General features: G+C 36.5%; 1 protein-coding gene across 2 annotated transcripts in view; it reads right to left on the reverse strand.

Moving 5' to 3' along the window:
• SUPT3H (SPT3 homolog, SAGA and STAGA complex component) overlaps positions 1-14920 on the reverse strand; it is a 268160-nt gene that overhangs the window by 115941 nt on the left and 137299 nt on the right. For both annotated transcript variants that reach the window (XM_063317327.1, XM_063317336.1), the window contains one exon: positions 8395-8479. In XM_063317327.1, the coding sequence (XP_063173397.1) occupies positions 8395-8479 (85 nt within the window). The remainder of the gene's footprint in view (positions 1-8394; positions 8480-14920) is intronic.

Genomic DNA, 14920 nt, shown 5'->3' on the forward strand with positions numbered 1-14920 from the left:
TACTGAATTTTGTGGAAACATAGGTGAAGGATCCAGATTATCAACCAGAAGGAACTATTTCCTTGGTCAGAAGACCCTGGAAAACAGAGGAGGGAAAACAAATCTTCCATAGCAAATTAAGCACAGCTCAGCTTACAATTTTATTTATTTATTTGATTTTTATGCCAACTTCTTTCTGAAGTGCATACTCAAGTAATTTTACAGTTTGAAGCAATAAACACCCCCCAAATCCAAAGTACACAAATATAAACAAATAAAAAAGCAAATCTGTCCCACATACCTGATAGATAGACCTCTAAAATCTAGACAGAAAGAGTGGCAGATGACAGTCTTCTCCATTACAGAAATCACTGCCAAGCCTGGCAACACAGAACACATCTTCCCCACTTAGTGATGGACTATAAAAGACAAACCTCACTACTGTTGCCTACACAAATGGCCAACAATGAAAAGACTAGTGATATCATGAAGGCTTGCCAACTCTCTTGGTGCAAAGATTCACTGGATCACGAACTTCCTGGAGAAAGTGAACCGGGACTCTCTATTCCTCACCTTGTATCTTTTGATTAAGTTAGAATGATTGTGTACTGGCGGTCTATGACTGTAATAAAGATTTTATTTTATTTTATTTGTGCACTGCACAATCTGTATGGAGCACAGGCACTGGTTAAAACCAGGTAGAGATCATATGATCATGTATGTATGTGATGGATGTAATTTGCATCCGTCACATAATTTGCATCCTTTGTGCAGTGCCATGACACATATTCCATTGCTTCCCACCACCACCCTTGGGCCCTTCCATGGAAACCCACGGTAGGGATATTTGACCAGGTTGGTGGCTGATTGGGATAAGTATATTTGGTAATAAAGCCAGTATATTTCTAGGCCGATAAAGTTTGACCTGGAAAACTCCAGACAACTAGATCGCAGTAAAGAGAGAGATTAATTGGAATGATTACAACCTAGGTCTGGTAGACCTAATATATTAAACAAATTCAGTGGATAGTAATTGTGTTTAGGCTTCCAGGGGAGGTATGGCAAACTGAGCCAACAACTGCAGCAAAAACCAAGGAACGGGTGAGTAGACCAGTTCCTTGGAAACTCTCCGGATAAAAAGAGGACAGGAGATTGCCCATATGTGCTCTGGATGGCTGCTCCTGATGAGAAGACCACAGGACAGCAGTTTTCTGCAAGTCTGAGTGCCAGGAGATGATGGGATTAGCCATCTTGCTCACAACGGTGGCGAAGACTTTTACAGAACGCTAAGTTTGCAAACCTCACTTTCTAATCACTTTCAGAAATTGCTCATTAATTACTTCTAAGCTTTTAGAGACCTTTGGAATGACAAGTTTGAAAATGCTGGGTGAGTCAGCCTTCAAACCTGAACGAAAGAAAATTTTAATCATCAGCTTAAGAATTTAAAGAATCTGAAATAACAGAAAAAAGATAAATAAGATTTTGATCTTAGAAAGTTATAAATGGACTAAGGGTCCAGATAAAATTGGAATATTGAAACTTTTATAGTAAGACTTGGAATTAATTATAAAGAATAAACAGCTTCTTGTGGGAAATAGATCTTGTTTGGGTTTTTACAAGACACAATATAGATAAATAATTCCATGATTTCAAAAACTGGACACTAGAGGAAATTAAGATTTTAGGTAGAGGGAAGATATACAGGCCTGCAAGATGGTTATGATGATAAAAATACTGAAGAAGACTTTTGAAGAATGGAATCAGAAAATAGTAGCCATAATATCAACAATGTCAGTAAGGAGGTCTGCTTCTATGGATTGACTATGTCCAAAAGATGTTATTGAAGAAATGTCAGATGAAGAACAAATTTTACCTGACAAGATAGAGATGGTATCGAAAGTGGATTTACAACTCACAGACCAAGAGAATGATTTAGAAAAGTATGTTTCACTGGATCTACAAAAGAAACTGGCTCAGGTTTTAAAATTTAAAAGGGAAATAAAATAAATAAAATAAAATGGAAAGTGACCTGGATAATTTTTTCCTACTGGATTTACCAAAGAGGCTTGTTAAAGCCTTGAAGAGCTCTGTGCTATGGGATAAAGAAGAAATGAAGAGAAATCAAACCTGTCACAGGGGGCTCGGAGTCCAAGTCGGAGGATGAGAAAGAGCAGCCAGGCCCAGGGACAGCTTCGGAGCGCATGCAGGCAGCGACGGGGGTAACAGACGAAGGTCCATCTGGGCAGGCAAAGGAGGCAGGGCTGGCCAAAGAGCAGCAGGACCAGGTGTCACTGCTCAGGGATGAAGACACGGGGTTCCAACCCCCTCCCAGTGCAAGAGCAAGGAGAGTGGAAAGGAGAGAAGAATAGTGAAGGTCAGAGAGGCTACGGGTGAAAAAACAGCCCCACTCTCCTAAATAAGCTCCACCCGGTTCTGCCTCTATGAAAAAGGAACTGCAAGCCCAGACTGGTCGTTGGTGTACTGTGTGTGATTTGGGCTGGGACAGGACAAAATCCTATGACAATATTTAAATGAACTAAAGATTAAGACTGCTAGAAGTAAAAGGAATATAAAATTGGTTTATTTGATCAAGGTTAAAACAAGATATGTTGTTACTTCTGGCTACCCTAACTGGACTTTCTGCTGACACCAGGACTGAAAAGATGATATTTTATGGATTTGTTTATATGTAAGAGATGGGATGTGGGATGAAGAGATAAATGTTTGTAACTTTAGAGAGAGTGAAGATTACTAAATTTGTTTATACTTGTGATGAAGTCTGGAAGTCATTTCTTTATATCTTTTCTCATTATATTCTTACTTTTCTTTCTTCTTCCTCCTTTCACTTTTTACTCCTCTCTATTTTCTTTTCTTTAAGTTTAGTTTGTATTAGATTTTACTACTATAATCAAAATTCATATATGTGTATATACAGTGTGTGTGTATGTGTGCGTGTATAGTGGTATAATTGGAGTAACTGGAGGTTAGGCAAGAAACAGTAAACACAATTACTATCATATGTGTGTGTGTGTGTGTGTGTGTGTGTGTATGTGTGTGTGTGTATGTGTGTGTCTGTGTGTGTGTGTATGTATGTATGTATGTATGTGTATGTATGTATCTCTCTCTCTCTCTCTGAATGATGGTTATTGTGTTTACGGTTTCTTGCCTAACCTTCAGTTACTCCAATTATACCACTTGACTTACTTCTGAACCCCCATTTTTATATCTGCATAGGAACTGTTATTCATTGTTGTATTCTTATCCTTATTGCTAACAGGAATGCAATGTAGACTAGCAAAGCAGCAAATAATGATAATTTGTGATTATAAAGTTTTAAGGAACGTATTGCCTTGCCAGCAACTCATTAATAGCATAAAATGGATTACATTCCCAAACCTGTTTACATTGGGTTACTTCTGAGTAGATGGGTAAATGATTGGGCTGTAAGTATTAGAATGCACAGGAACAGTGAACACTAGGTGTCAGTGTAAGAAATGGGGAAAAAAATAAAAAAACCTGTTGCTTCCAATCAGGTGGATAAGCTAAAAAACCAGAACCAGCTGTGACCACATTTACTTGTAACTGCATAATACTGTTAACAAGCCAACCTTCCCTAGAAAACTGATTCCCAAACCATCAGGTTCACTTGAAATCAGATAAGTTAAGTATTAGAAGCCGCAATGATTTCTCTCTGTTAAATGCCACTGAAGTGGTTGTTAAAATATGTCAAAATACCTTATAACATTAGGCATTAATTTATTCCATCAATACTTGTCAAGGATGCATTCAGATGGCAGCTGACCATACCAACTGTAACTCTATAAAGTACCTTAATATCTGGCATAGGATTTGAGTATTACAGTTGGTAATTTGGAAAGTGTAATGGCTACTGATCAGATTAATTTATTTGGACTGACACAGAACTGATACAGCCATATGTGGTTGGAATATGCTTGACTATGCAAAACAGTCCATCTGGAGTTATCATTTATTGAAAAAAATAGAAACATTGACATTAGTTTAAATATAACTGATTTCTCAGCCCAAGGACTGCATCTGGGCAGAAGTTTAGCTTAGACTAAAGATGGCAAATTTTAAAAAATAGTTGCTTCATGCAGAATTGCCACTAAAGCAGAATAACATTAGTACCCAACCTTTTGTTTCACAGGCAGTTCCACCATAATCTTTTATTCACATATACATCATCTCTCATAGCTGCTTTTATAAGTTAGCTGCAACTAGGTTGCATTTTTTAAAACTGTCGTATTTATTTTGTAGGGTAAAACGTAAATTTAAAGCAATACATAAAAATAGGTAACACCTTGCACCTTAAACATTCAGTGGTGACCTCTAGATTCAAGAGATGAAATAACGTTTCAACTCTACTTTTTAAATTTTTTTTTACTGCTACTTGGGCTGAGAAAGGCAAAGAAACCTACGCATGAACTTTAAAACAACGAGGCAACTTCTGATTTTCATCATGGGTTTATTCTCCTGCAGTGTTTCTATTCTCCTGCACAGGGCGGAATTGAGCACCTGGCACCCCATAACCCCATTTCGGTGTCCCCAGATCATTATTTGCATTTACTGGCAGCACAAAGAGCAGAACAAATGGACTGAGTTTCTGCAAGGCTTAATGCACCATTCTCAGCCCCAAAGGCAGGCAGTTCCAGCTCTTTGATGGGAACTCTGATGCAACTTTATCACAGCATCAGGAAGTAATCCTGAAGGATGGACGGATGGATACGATCCCATACTGCAGGAGCTTTCGAACTTGGGATCATAATCCCTTAGGAGTCCCAATTAAGTTTGAGGGAGAAGGTGACAGTTTTGGGTGTCTTGCACACACAAAGCACGCTCACAGAACTGTTTTTGACTATATCCGAATAAAATGTCAGAATGTCAGGACTCACCCCCCCTTTGCCTGGACAAAACAAGAGCAAAGCCAGGTTTTTCTACAGTTGTTGCTATGAAGTACAAATACTGATCTATAATAAATCTGCAACAAAAAATGCGAGTAGGTGTCTCAAAAATAAAACCCAGATTTTATTTTTTATTAGTTTTGATTCGTTTTATTACTAATAAAACTAGCAAGTTCATCCGTCAAACTGTTTCAGAGGATCTCTCAGCCCTCTAGAGCTTATACTGGGGCTGGAAATGGGATTAGCCAATGTTGCCTCATGGAATCAGAGGCAATATCTACCTACCAAAGATTTAGCTGTGAACGTATCAAATAACTTTGAAATTGTTGATTCTGGAGATGGAAAGCGATGGGGTTTTTAGTTAGCTGCTATAAATTATAAACTGCTATGTTCAGGAAAAAGCTGTATCAGCACTTCTAAATTTTCTTGTTGACTAAATTTTTGTGGTAATACAGAAAACATCGTATTTGAACTGCAAATATCAAATAATCACTTATCATGCCTAAACACTGGTAAGTTAAAGAACAAAGAAAATGTAAAACATATAAAGTTACAGTTCAACAAAATATTTGTGCTTCATAAAATAACTAAACAATAGAATGTATTTGGTATTAAGCAGAATTGATGTTTTATTTTGAAATTGCCTTCTAGGACAGGAGATAATTAGGAAAATACATTTTCTCAGCTCTACTCATAATAATAACCTTTACAAGGAACATTTAAAAATATTTAAAATGCATGGAGCTTTTAAAAAAGTTACTTGATAGCTATAAAGCAAACATTTTTATAGAATTCTTATTTCTTGCATTGTTATGTTGAATAGCAACATAATACCACTTCTGGTATTATGGTACCGCTCTGATATTCTGTCAAATAAAAATGTGGCTTTTTATTTGATTTCTGTGTCTCCAAACCTCTGTACTATTGGACCAAGACAGGTGTGTGATAAGTCTGTGGATCCAATTCCTAACTAAACATCAGAAATAAAAGATTTTACCCAGATGATTTTTGTGACCTTTATCTATTCATATAAACCCAATGTATTTTCTGGGTTGCTGAGTTATGTATATACCCCTACAACTTTTTACTAAGCTTGAATGTTTAGCTATCAAGAAGATTGTTTCCATCCTGTGACTCATTAGATCCCAATGGGATAGCTACTTCCTTTATTTTATCCATCACAAATTATATGAGTTTTTCCTATTTTGATAACCCCTTTAATTATGGTTCTCACAGGAAGCTTTATTACTTTTTCAAACAATCACATAAAACAAGGACTTTTCATGATGCCCTATTGGCAAGAAGGGACAGCTGCAAATAACTTTCTAAAAGCGGTTAAGCAGTATTTGCCTATATTACCTCACACTACTTAATTTCTGATAATGAATTTAGCACACAAGCCATTTTGAAGAAATCTAACAGCAACGTACAGTTACAACTCATATTATCTGTTCACAAATAAAAATATCTAACTTCATTAGTATTTATAAACTATAAGCAGTTGGCAGAAATGCAAAATATTTTTTAAAGTACTATTTTATAGCACTTAAAATATCCTCTAAGGCTAAATACAGGTTATACACCAAACCACAATGGCAGTCATAGTTAAGAATGCATACTATGTCTTGAATGTTCAAATTTAGAGCATGCAAACATGACATAATTTTATCCATTTTTATTTATTAGATAAAAATGTATCCATTCACCATTTCCAATGTAGTTTAATTGACTCAGAACACTGAAAGATGGTATATATTGTGTTCAATTTCTCAAAAAACCCTTCAGTATGATAGGTATTGTATAGATTTCTTGATGCAACAAGACAAAAGGTATTGTACAGCCTCATGGCATCAGGCTTGGGTAATATTTGACAGCCTTACTTCTGTGTTCTGGAATGTAACAAGTGGAGATTCCCTATTCTGATTGGTTAGTAATATTCATGAAATGTGTTAAATACTGTTAACTTTATTAATTTATTTAAATAAACATAAAATTACATACAAACAATAATATCTTACAATACAAAAAAGAGAAGAGAGAAGAAAAAGAAAAAAAGAGAAGAGAGAAGAAAAATAAAAAATAAAAAAATAAAACAAACAAACAAACAAACAAATAAATAAATAAAAAATAAAAAGGAGGGGGATAAAATGAAAAATAAATAAATAAATAGAAAGATTAGGGTTTCCAACTTTCTAGACGGTACAGCTTACTATCCTAGCATGTTATTTTTTTCCCCTTAATTCTCTAAATTGCCTTCATTAATTCTAATAAGAGATTAAACAATTAAAGTAGTTTGCTATTTACATACTATATATTCATATTAACTTTTTGCGTCCATTCCACATATTTAAAAAAGAGTGTCCAGTCCTTTGAAAATCTTCCATATTTTTATTGTTTAATTGGTCCGTTAGTTTTGCCATTTGTGCCAAGTTTAGGGATTTAAATATCCATTCTTCCACAGATGGGATTAATTCTTCTTTCCACTTTGCAGCGTAGATAATTCGGGCTGAAGTAATCAAATACAGTAGAAGTTTTCCATAGTTTTTTTTCCAAATCTTTGTTCATAAAGCCCAATAAGTAGAGTTCCGGTAATTTATCAATGTTAACTGCCAACATTTTACAAATTATATTATGTATAGATGGCCAAAATTTTTTCACTTTTTTACAGGTCCACCACATATGGTATAAAGTTCCAATTTCTTTTTTACATTTCCAACAAACATTTGACGTATTTCGAAACATTTTCGATAATTTTTCAGGGGTAGTATACCACATGTACATCATTTTATAAAAATTTTCTTTTAAGTTATAATTTAATGTAAATTTTAATCCCTTAGTCCACATTCTTTCCCAAACATCGTACTCAATATTATATCCAAAATTTTTCTCCCATTTGTTCATACATTGCTTAATTTGTACATTTAGTATTCTCATTTGTAATAACATTTTATATATTTTAGAGATCATGTGGTCATTATTAGCATCAATTTGTTCATCCCACCAAGATAGTTTTTTTGTAAATTTGTAACTTTTGGCATCTAATTTAAATTGTTCTTTTAACTGAATATATGTAAACCATTGACATGAATATCCTTCATTTTCCAGTTCTTCTCTTGTTTTCACTGTAAATTTGGTCCCTTCAAATTTTATTAAATCCGAATATTTTAGCCACTTATGGTTACCTATTGTTTCTCGCCTTACAAAAGCTTCTTGTGGGGAAATCCATAGTGGTATTGTTGACATTAAAATAGATTTATATTTTTTCCAAATTTTAAGAATGGACCGTCTAATACAATGATTATTAAATGTTTTATTTACTTTCAATTTGTTATACCATAAAAAGCCATGCCATCCAAATTTTAAATCATGCCCTTCTAAATTTAGTAATTTATGAAATGTGTTAAATACTGATCTCACTTTGTCATATACAGATCTCTCACTGAAACTGTTGACCTTCTCTTTTCATTTGTTGAACAACAACAAAAAACCTTACCAAATTGATCAGCTGAGTGTGGACAATGTCTTCAACCAATACTGCTGATTCATGTAAGGGCCTGCGAGCATCTCCTAAGGAAAACCTAAAAGACAATTTACTATAGTTAGCAAACTTTACAAAACATAAATGTAGAGGGAGAGAAAGAAATCCCATAGTGTTAAATAGTAAAAGAAAAATTAGACCACATGACGCAAATGGATTGAGAAGAAAAATTGTACATTAAACCTAAACCCAACCATGGCCTTTGGTCTGAGCATGAATCAGGACCTGGAAGGATTCTATTCAGTGGGAAGAAGATGCTTACGAGCAATCAAGCTGTCTCTACATTTCAGTGAATAATTAGATGACCAACAGCTATATCCACCAAAAATTCCTAAGTCCTCCATCCCTAGAATTCAAAGGATTCTATCAGCTTTCAGAGATGCACTATTAATGTAAACTTCAACAGAAAATAGTTGTATCATGATATAGAGTACCTAGAAAATCCCACATAGTCCTGTATTCCATAAAGTTATCTAATCCCCTTTGAAAGGCATCCAAACTAGTGGTCATCACAATGTCTTGTGGCAAAGAATAAATCGTGACAGATCTTCAGAAGTGACTTTGGAAACATTTTATGTAACATTTATCTACACCAATTTTATCTCTAAAAGGGGCAGAATACCCTCTATAGGATGTAAGGCTGATAAAGCAGTGGCTGATTCAACATGGAGTAGCATCCATTTTCTTCACTTTCTTCAGTAGAGCCATGTTTCCAATTGGTAGTACACAGAAGGGCCCTCAGTGGGATTCATTCACCTCCCAACATCTTTGCACCAGAGCAAAGAAGAGAGAAGGAGTATATAGACTGGCTTGTTGACATGACTAAGGGGGCCTACCTGGTGCAGGAAAAATGGGGGCAGCCCTTCCCAATAATGCAGGGGAAGTGCCTCATGCCTTGCTGTCTCCTTTTGCAGAGTGGGATACATGGGGGAGTGGACTAGCAAATATACCTAAAGAGATGCTGCTGGTCATGCAGTATACTCTGGCATTTTGGTAGTTGTTAAGTTATAGCTGTAGAGAGGTTTTCTTTTGACTGAGACAAAGTATTCTGTTACTCCACTGTGGAATGAGCTTTCATCTTCTTTGGACTGAGACAGTGCCCGATCCCCTCTCCCTGAAATTGCACTGAGTTATTGTAGGTTAAAGAGAGATTTTTACTTTTCACTGAGATGCCAGTAAACCACGGGCTTTTGGCTAATTATTGTAACTTTCCTGGTGGGATTTTATGGAACTGATAAATATAGGTTTGTTTTTTTTAATCGTATGGCATAGCAATTCGATGTTCATGCTGCTTTTCTTGCTGGGAAATCCTTGAGAGGTTCAGCAGCCAGATGTGTAGACTATTTAGCCGTGAAAAGTCATGTTGCCCGGGGTGCACCACGGGGAGGCTGGTCTTCATTGCACTGAGTTGGGCTGAGAGAGAGGGCTTGGCCCAAGGCCACACAGACTAGAACTCTCAGTCTCCTGGTTTCTAGCCCAGCACCTTAACCACTAGACCAAACTGGCTCTAATATAGTTTATATAGCGTATAAACATATTACTGTTCTTCTTGGAAAATATGGAGTTTGTTTCTAACTATATGATTCTTAGGTTTTTTTGACAGGTGATAGGTAGGGTTTAAGGAATAAATACTGCTCTATTACTGGATTTACCTACTGATCCCTTCATCATCGGTACTGTATTTTTGCTCCCTGATGAAAACCTTTGGGTGCTGGATGCCCAAGCACATTTTAGTCTGATTCCACCCTTTCTGTGTTCTTAGCCAAGATATAAATACATATAAAGAGAAATAATGATTTAATAAATATTAGCATCTCCCACCTGACTTGAAACTGTTTTTTTAAAGGAAAATGGGGCCTAACCAAGAAAAACACTTTCAAAAGTAAGACCAGAAGTCACAGCAGAATAAAAATTTAAAAGCCCTATCCAATCACACAGACAACAAGCCACTATCAGAAGCCACTCCAGAAAGGGCAATGGGATTGTATAAACAAACACTGTTTGGAATAGACAATTACTTCAGCTGAGCCTCAACAACAGCAACAAACAAGAAGAGAAAGGGCATTTCAGGACAGACTCCCCATCAGGAACTGAATGTCAGACTCTGAAATGGAATGAACAATTTAAGAAACCCTCACTCCTGACTATTTACAGTAGCTACTCACTCATTCTTCTCATGGCATTTTCTGGACCTTTTGTTTTTCAGTTTTGTATAAAAATGGAGCTATAATAGATACAAATATAAGTCTTCTTATATTTAATCAAAATATTCGTGTTATTGTCTTTTGAGTGCTAAAAAGCTTCCAGATACGTCTAAGAGAGATACAAAGGAAATATTTCCTAGTGACCTGCAATATGAAAAATAAAACATTTTTCTGAAAGTTATGAAATTTTTTTCCAGTTCTGTCATATTATTGTACTATTGGGTTAACATGTAGCCATTATCCCACAAAACATTTTTTCTCAGGGTGAAAACTTTAACAGAAATAATATTAATGGGAAAAGTTGGAGAAATAACTATGAGCAAAATTTGGGAGATGTAGTGAAGGGGTGGCAATTCAGTTTTACTCTTCAGCAATTCATTGAGAAGTACATGAATGTGAAAAGGTGTATTGTTCCTTTGTTGATTTAGAGAGAAGTTATGATAAATTATGTTTATAGTATTTATGCTTATTAACTATTACTATTATAAATTGTTTATTAAATTGTGTAATGTTATGCATGAGTATAGAGTTGAAGGTTGGTTGCTAAATGTAATCAGAGTAATGTTAGTAAAGCATGAATAAGAATAAATGGAATGATTAGTGAAAGGTTCAAGGTTAGCAAGGAGTAAGACAAGGATGCGTTTTGCCCCATTTGTTCTTTAATATATTTATAGATAACCATATAAGGATTGCCGTGGTGATGTTGGAGGTGATGGCTGATGAAGATTAAAACAATTGTTAGAATGTTTCCTAAATAAGGGAAAATAGGGAAATTTTAAGAAATAGTGCTAGATAGTAATATATGCTCTCTTGTGAGGCATGAGTATTTATCAAAAAATACAGCATTAATCTTGAAGATTCCCTTCAAGTTTTCTTCTACTGTAGTTACGATTCCTATGTAAAGTAGATTTTAAGATTCTCCAGTTTTAGTTTTATTAGACTTGCTAGTTTGTCAAGGTTTAGCCATCTTCTTCTCAGCTACATTAATGTCCATTCTACTGACTTTTATTCTTGGTTTTGTTACATCCATCTCTGGTGGAAAAATGATGTTCCTTGTTTCTTCTGTTCTTTAACTATACTTAGTGATCCCTTAGCCCTATAGCTGCTAAGAGCTGCATGGAAGAGAGGCTAGGCACATGGCTTTAGGCCCAAGATGGAGACAGAGGAAAACAGCATGCTTGCTGCCTCCTCAGTAGGTGGAAGGAGGAGGAAGAGAGAGAGGAAGTGGGGGTGGCAACAAACAGCTTCCTCAATAGCACAAAGAGTTTGCATCCTAGAGCAACCATCCATATCCTAATGAGGCATGCTGGATTTGCCAGGACTTCCAACACATTCCTCCAGTCCTTGAACTGACATAAGAGCTGTATATAAAAACAACCCACTTGATTGGTCAGTGGGGCAGGGTGGATGCAGGAGGGAGCTTGCATGACACATTGAGAGAACTTCCTCTTCTTTCATCCCAGCTCATCCTCTACCCCACCAGCCTGTCTGCTAGGCTATCTTTGGATGAAGACTGTCTTCCAGAAGAGTGGTGGAAAGTTATACCAGTATTCCCATCCAATTGCTGTGTGTTCCTGTCATTTGGGCTAGAAGTGGAAACTCGGGAGAACTCTTGACAATTTCACCCCAGCTCCCAAATATCCCAAATGGATAAGTTTGCAAGAGGAGAATCAGTATCAACTGCAAGTATCCCATGGAGTAAATGAAAGAGCATTAGAGTAGGCACTGCTTCCCTATTAAAATCAGTATAAAGCACAGCCATGCAATCCCCCCTTCTCAGTTTTAATGTACTCATTTGTAACAGAACCAGCAATACTTCCCTTTTCCAGTTTAAATCAACTGGAAGCCCCCACCCCCACCCCTTTCAGGTTGTTTTTAAAGCTTCTTGAACATGTTTAATAACAGGTCTAGAGGTCTTCCAGAAGATTGGTATACCAGTGTATATAAGAAGCCACTGTAATGTCTGAATAGCACCTTAAGAAGTGGGGCTTGAGCATGATACAGACAAATGCCTCTAAAGGAGTCATCATAAAGAATACCAAGACCTGTATGGATAGAAGTTGGAATACACTATGGTTAAGGACAAATTTAGGCTCCCTTCATGGTGGGCTGGGGATGAGACAATTGCTACATCCTGTAGATAAATCCTTTAAAGATTATTAGTGGGTGCCTTCATGCCATGGTCAGCAAAATGCAAAGCAAGCAAAAACAGAGAACTAATGCGGCAGAATTATTAGTACCCGAATGAAAGATGTTTCTGGAGAAGAAAAAGACATTTCTGAACAAAGAACTATTATATTATAGCTGTAGAAATAAAGAACTATTATATACTATCATAGCTCTAGAAATAACCTTTAAAAACACTCATTGTGGAGGAATCTGCAATCCTATTAAACGCATACACATATTCATTCATTAAAAAATGTGGGCTTTGGTATTGCTGTGATTGGGCAGTAGCATGTGTATTAAAAAAAAAAAAAGGAGGAAGAACCAGGATAGAACTTTGTAATATTACAAATTCAGGTATAACTTTATCTAAATCCCTTGGCAGGATCACTTATTTTAAAGTCCTTCACTGTTACTCTCTATCTATCAACTACCTACCCACCCACCCTACCCTACCAATCTACCTGGATGATAACTGTGAGCTGTGCCTGCGCTGGAATATAACCCAGTGGGAGTATGTCATTAGAGAGAATGGTGCACGACAACCCACAGAATCATCTACAGTTCTTCCAGGTTTTCCAGTATGTGTGTCTGTATGTGTATGTTTTAGGGGAATATAGTGGGGAGATGTTGCAGATGACTCTGGCAGCAAAGCAATTTATTAAGGACCAAAGGGACTTGTGGTGCAGGTATGTACAGCGTTTAGGAAAGCATCTACATTTCCTTGCTCTTACTACCTATGACTTCCTCTGTCTTTGACCAAACCTTGGTGCAGAGGCAGTATGGCATGCAGCTGCTCAGAAATTAGTATTTTCATCTGTATTCTTTTAAAACAGTGCAAAGATCGTTATCTACTAAATTCAACACCTTTGTGTGCTTTTGTCTTGGAATATGATACTGATCAATAAAGGACAACCAAGGAAAATGCACAGCGATGCAACAACCAGTGTTCCACGTGCAAAGTACAATGACTTTCTACTCTGCAACTCACCCTGTCCCCTAGGGAAATTTCTGCATATGCTCATGCACCACAGAAGCAACCTCCTTGAAAGAGAAAGAGGAGAAAAAACAAATCAGGCAGCAACCATTTATTTGCATAAACAGGATTTGACCTAATAAAGAAGAATTTCTATATACAAGTTTTCCTACGTAGGCAGGTAGATGACTGAGGCAATAATAATACTCAGATTTTTTAAGGTATACTAAAGTACAGAGAGCCAGTTTGGTGTAGTGGTTAAGGCACCAGGCTAGAAACCAGGATACTCTTAAGTTTTACTCCCGCCTTAGGCACAAAGCCGGCTGGGTGACCTTGGGCCTGTCACTCTCTCTCAGCCCCAGGAAGGAGGAGGTCATGGAAAGCCACTTCCAAAAATGTTGCTAAGAAAACTGCAGCAACTTCCCTAGGCAGTCATCAGGAGTCAACACTGACTCAAAGGCAAAACAACAACAACAACAACACTTATTGTGTTTATTTATTGATGAGAATCTAGTAGCTCAGATTCCAAGAGACCAGATATTAGATGCCACTCTATAAAGAAGTTGCAGGCCAGCAAGCTGCTTTGGAAAAAATCAGCTCCCTACATCCTAGACAAGAAAGAATGGATGAGTACACATAATGCACTGAGCAAAAATGTATCTGCCTAATTTACGGCTCGATGTGTTGTATATACATAGTGTGATTGGTTTCTTATTCTGTTTGTTGTGTAAACCAGGTCTACTGAGCTAATTCAATAAACCATGGCTAAATAATGGGTCAGCACATTTTTCAAACCCACCCAATAGGTATGCAGCAATTAATGGGATCATCTGGTCCCTAGGTTCAGTGGTGAACCCACCCTATGTAACAATAATTTACTCAATTTAAGAAAGGCATAATACTTCCCCATGAAAGTGTTTCATAATCCAGAAGAAATAAACTTGTGGTTGATCAGCTTTCCACAGAAGGGATGCTATTCATTTAAAAAAAAATCCCACTGAATTCAATGAAACTTACTCCCAGGTAAAATCTAGACTTGCACCTATCTGACAGAAAATTCTCTAACAGTGTTAGTAGAAGGAGGGTTATATTGCATAGCACCTTTTCATTTAATTCTTTTTTAACTCTAGCTCTT

The sequence above is a fragment of the Candoia aspera genome, chromosome 1 (assembly GCF_035149785.1).
Source record: "Candoia aspera isolate rCanAsp1 chromosome 1, rCanAsp1.hap2, whole genome shotgun sequence".
NCBI lineage: Eukaryota > Metazoa > Chordata > Lepidosauria > Squamata > Boidae > Candoia > Candoia aspera.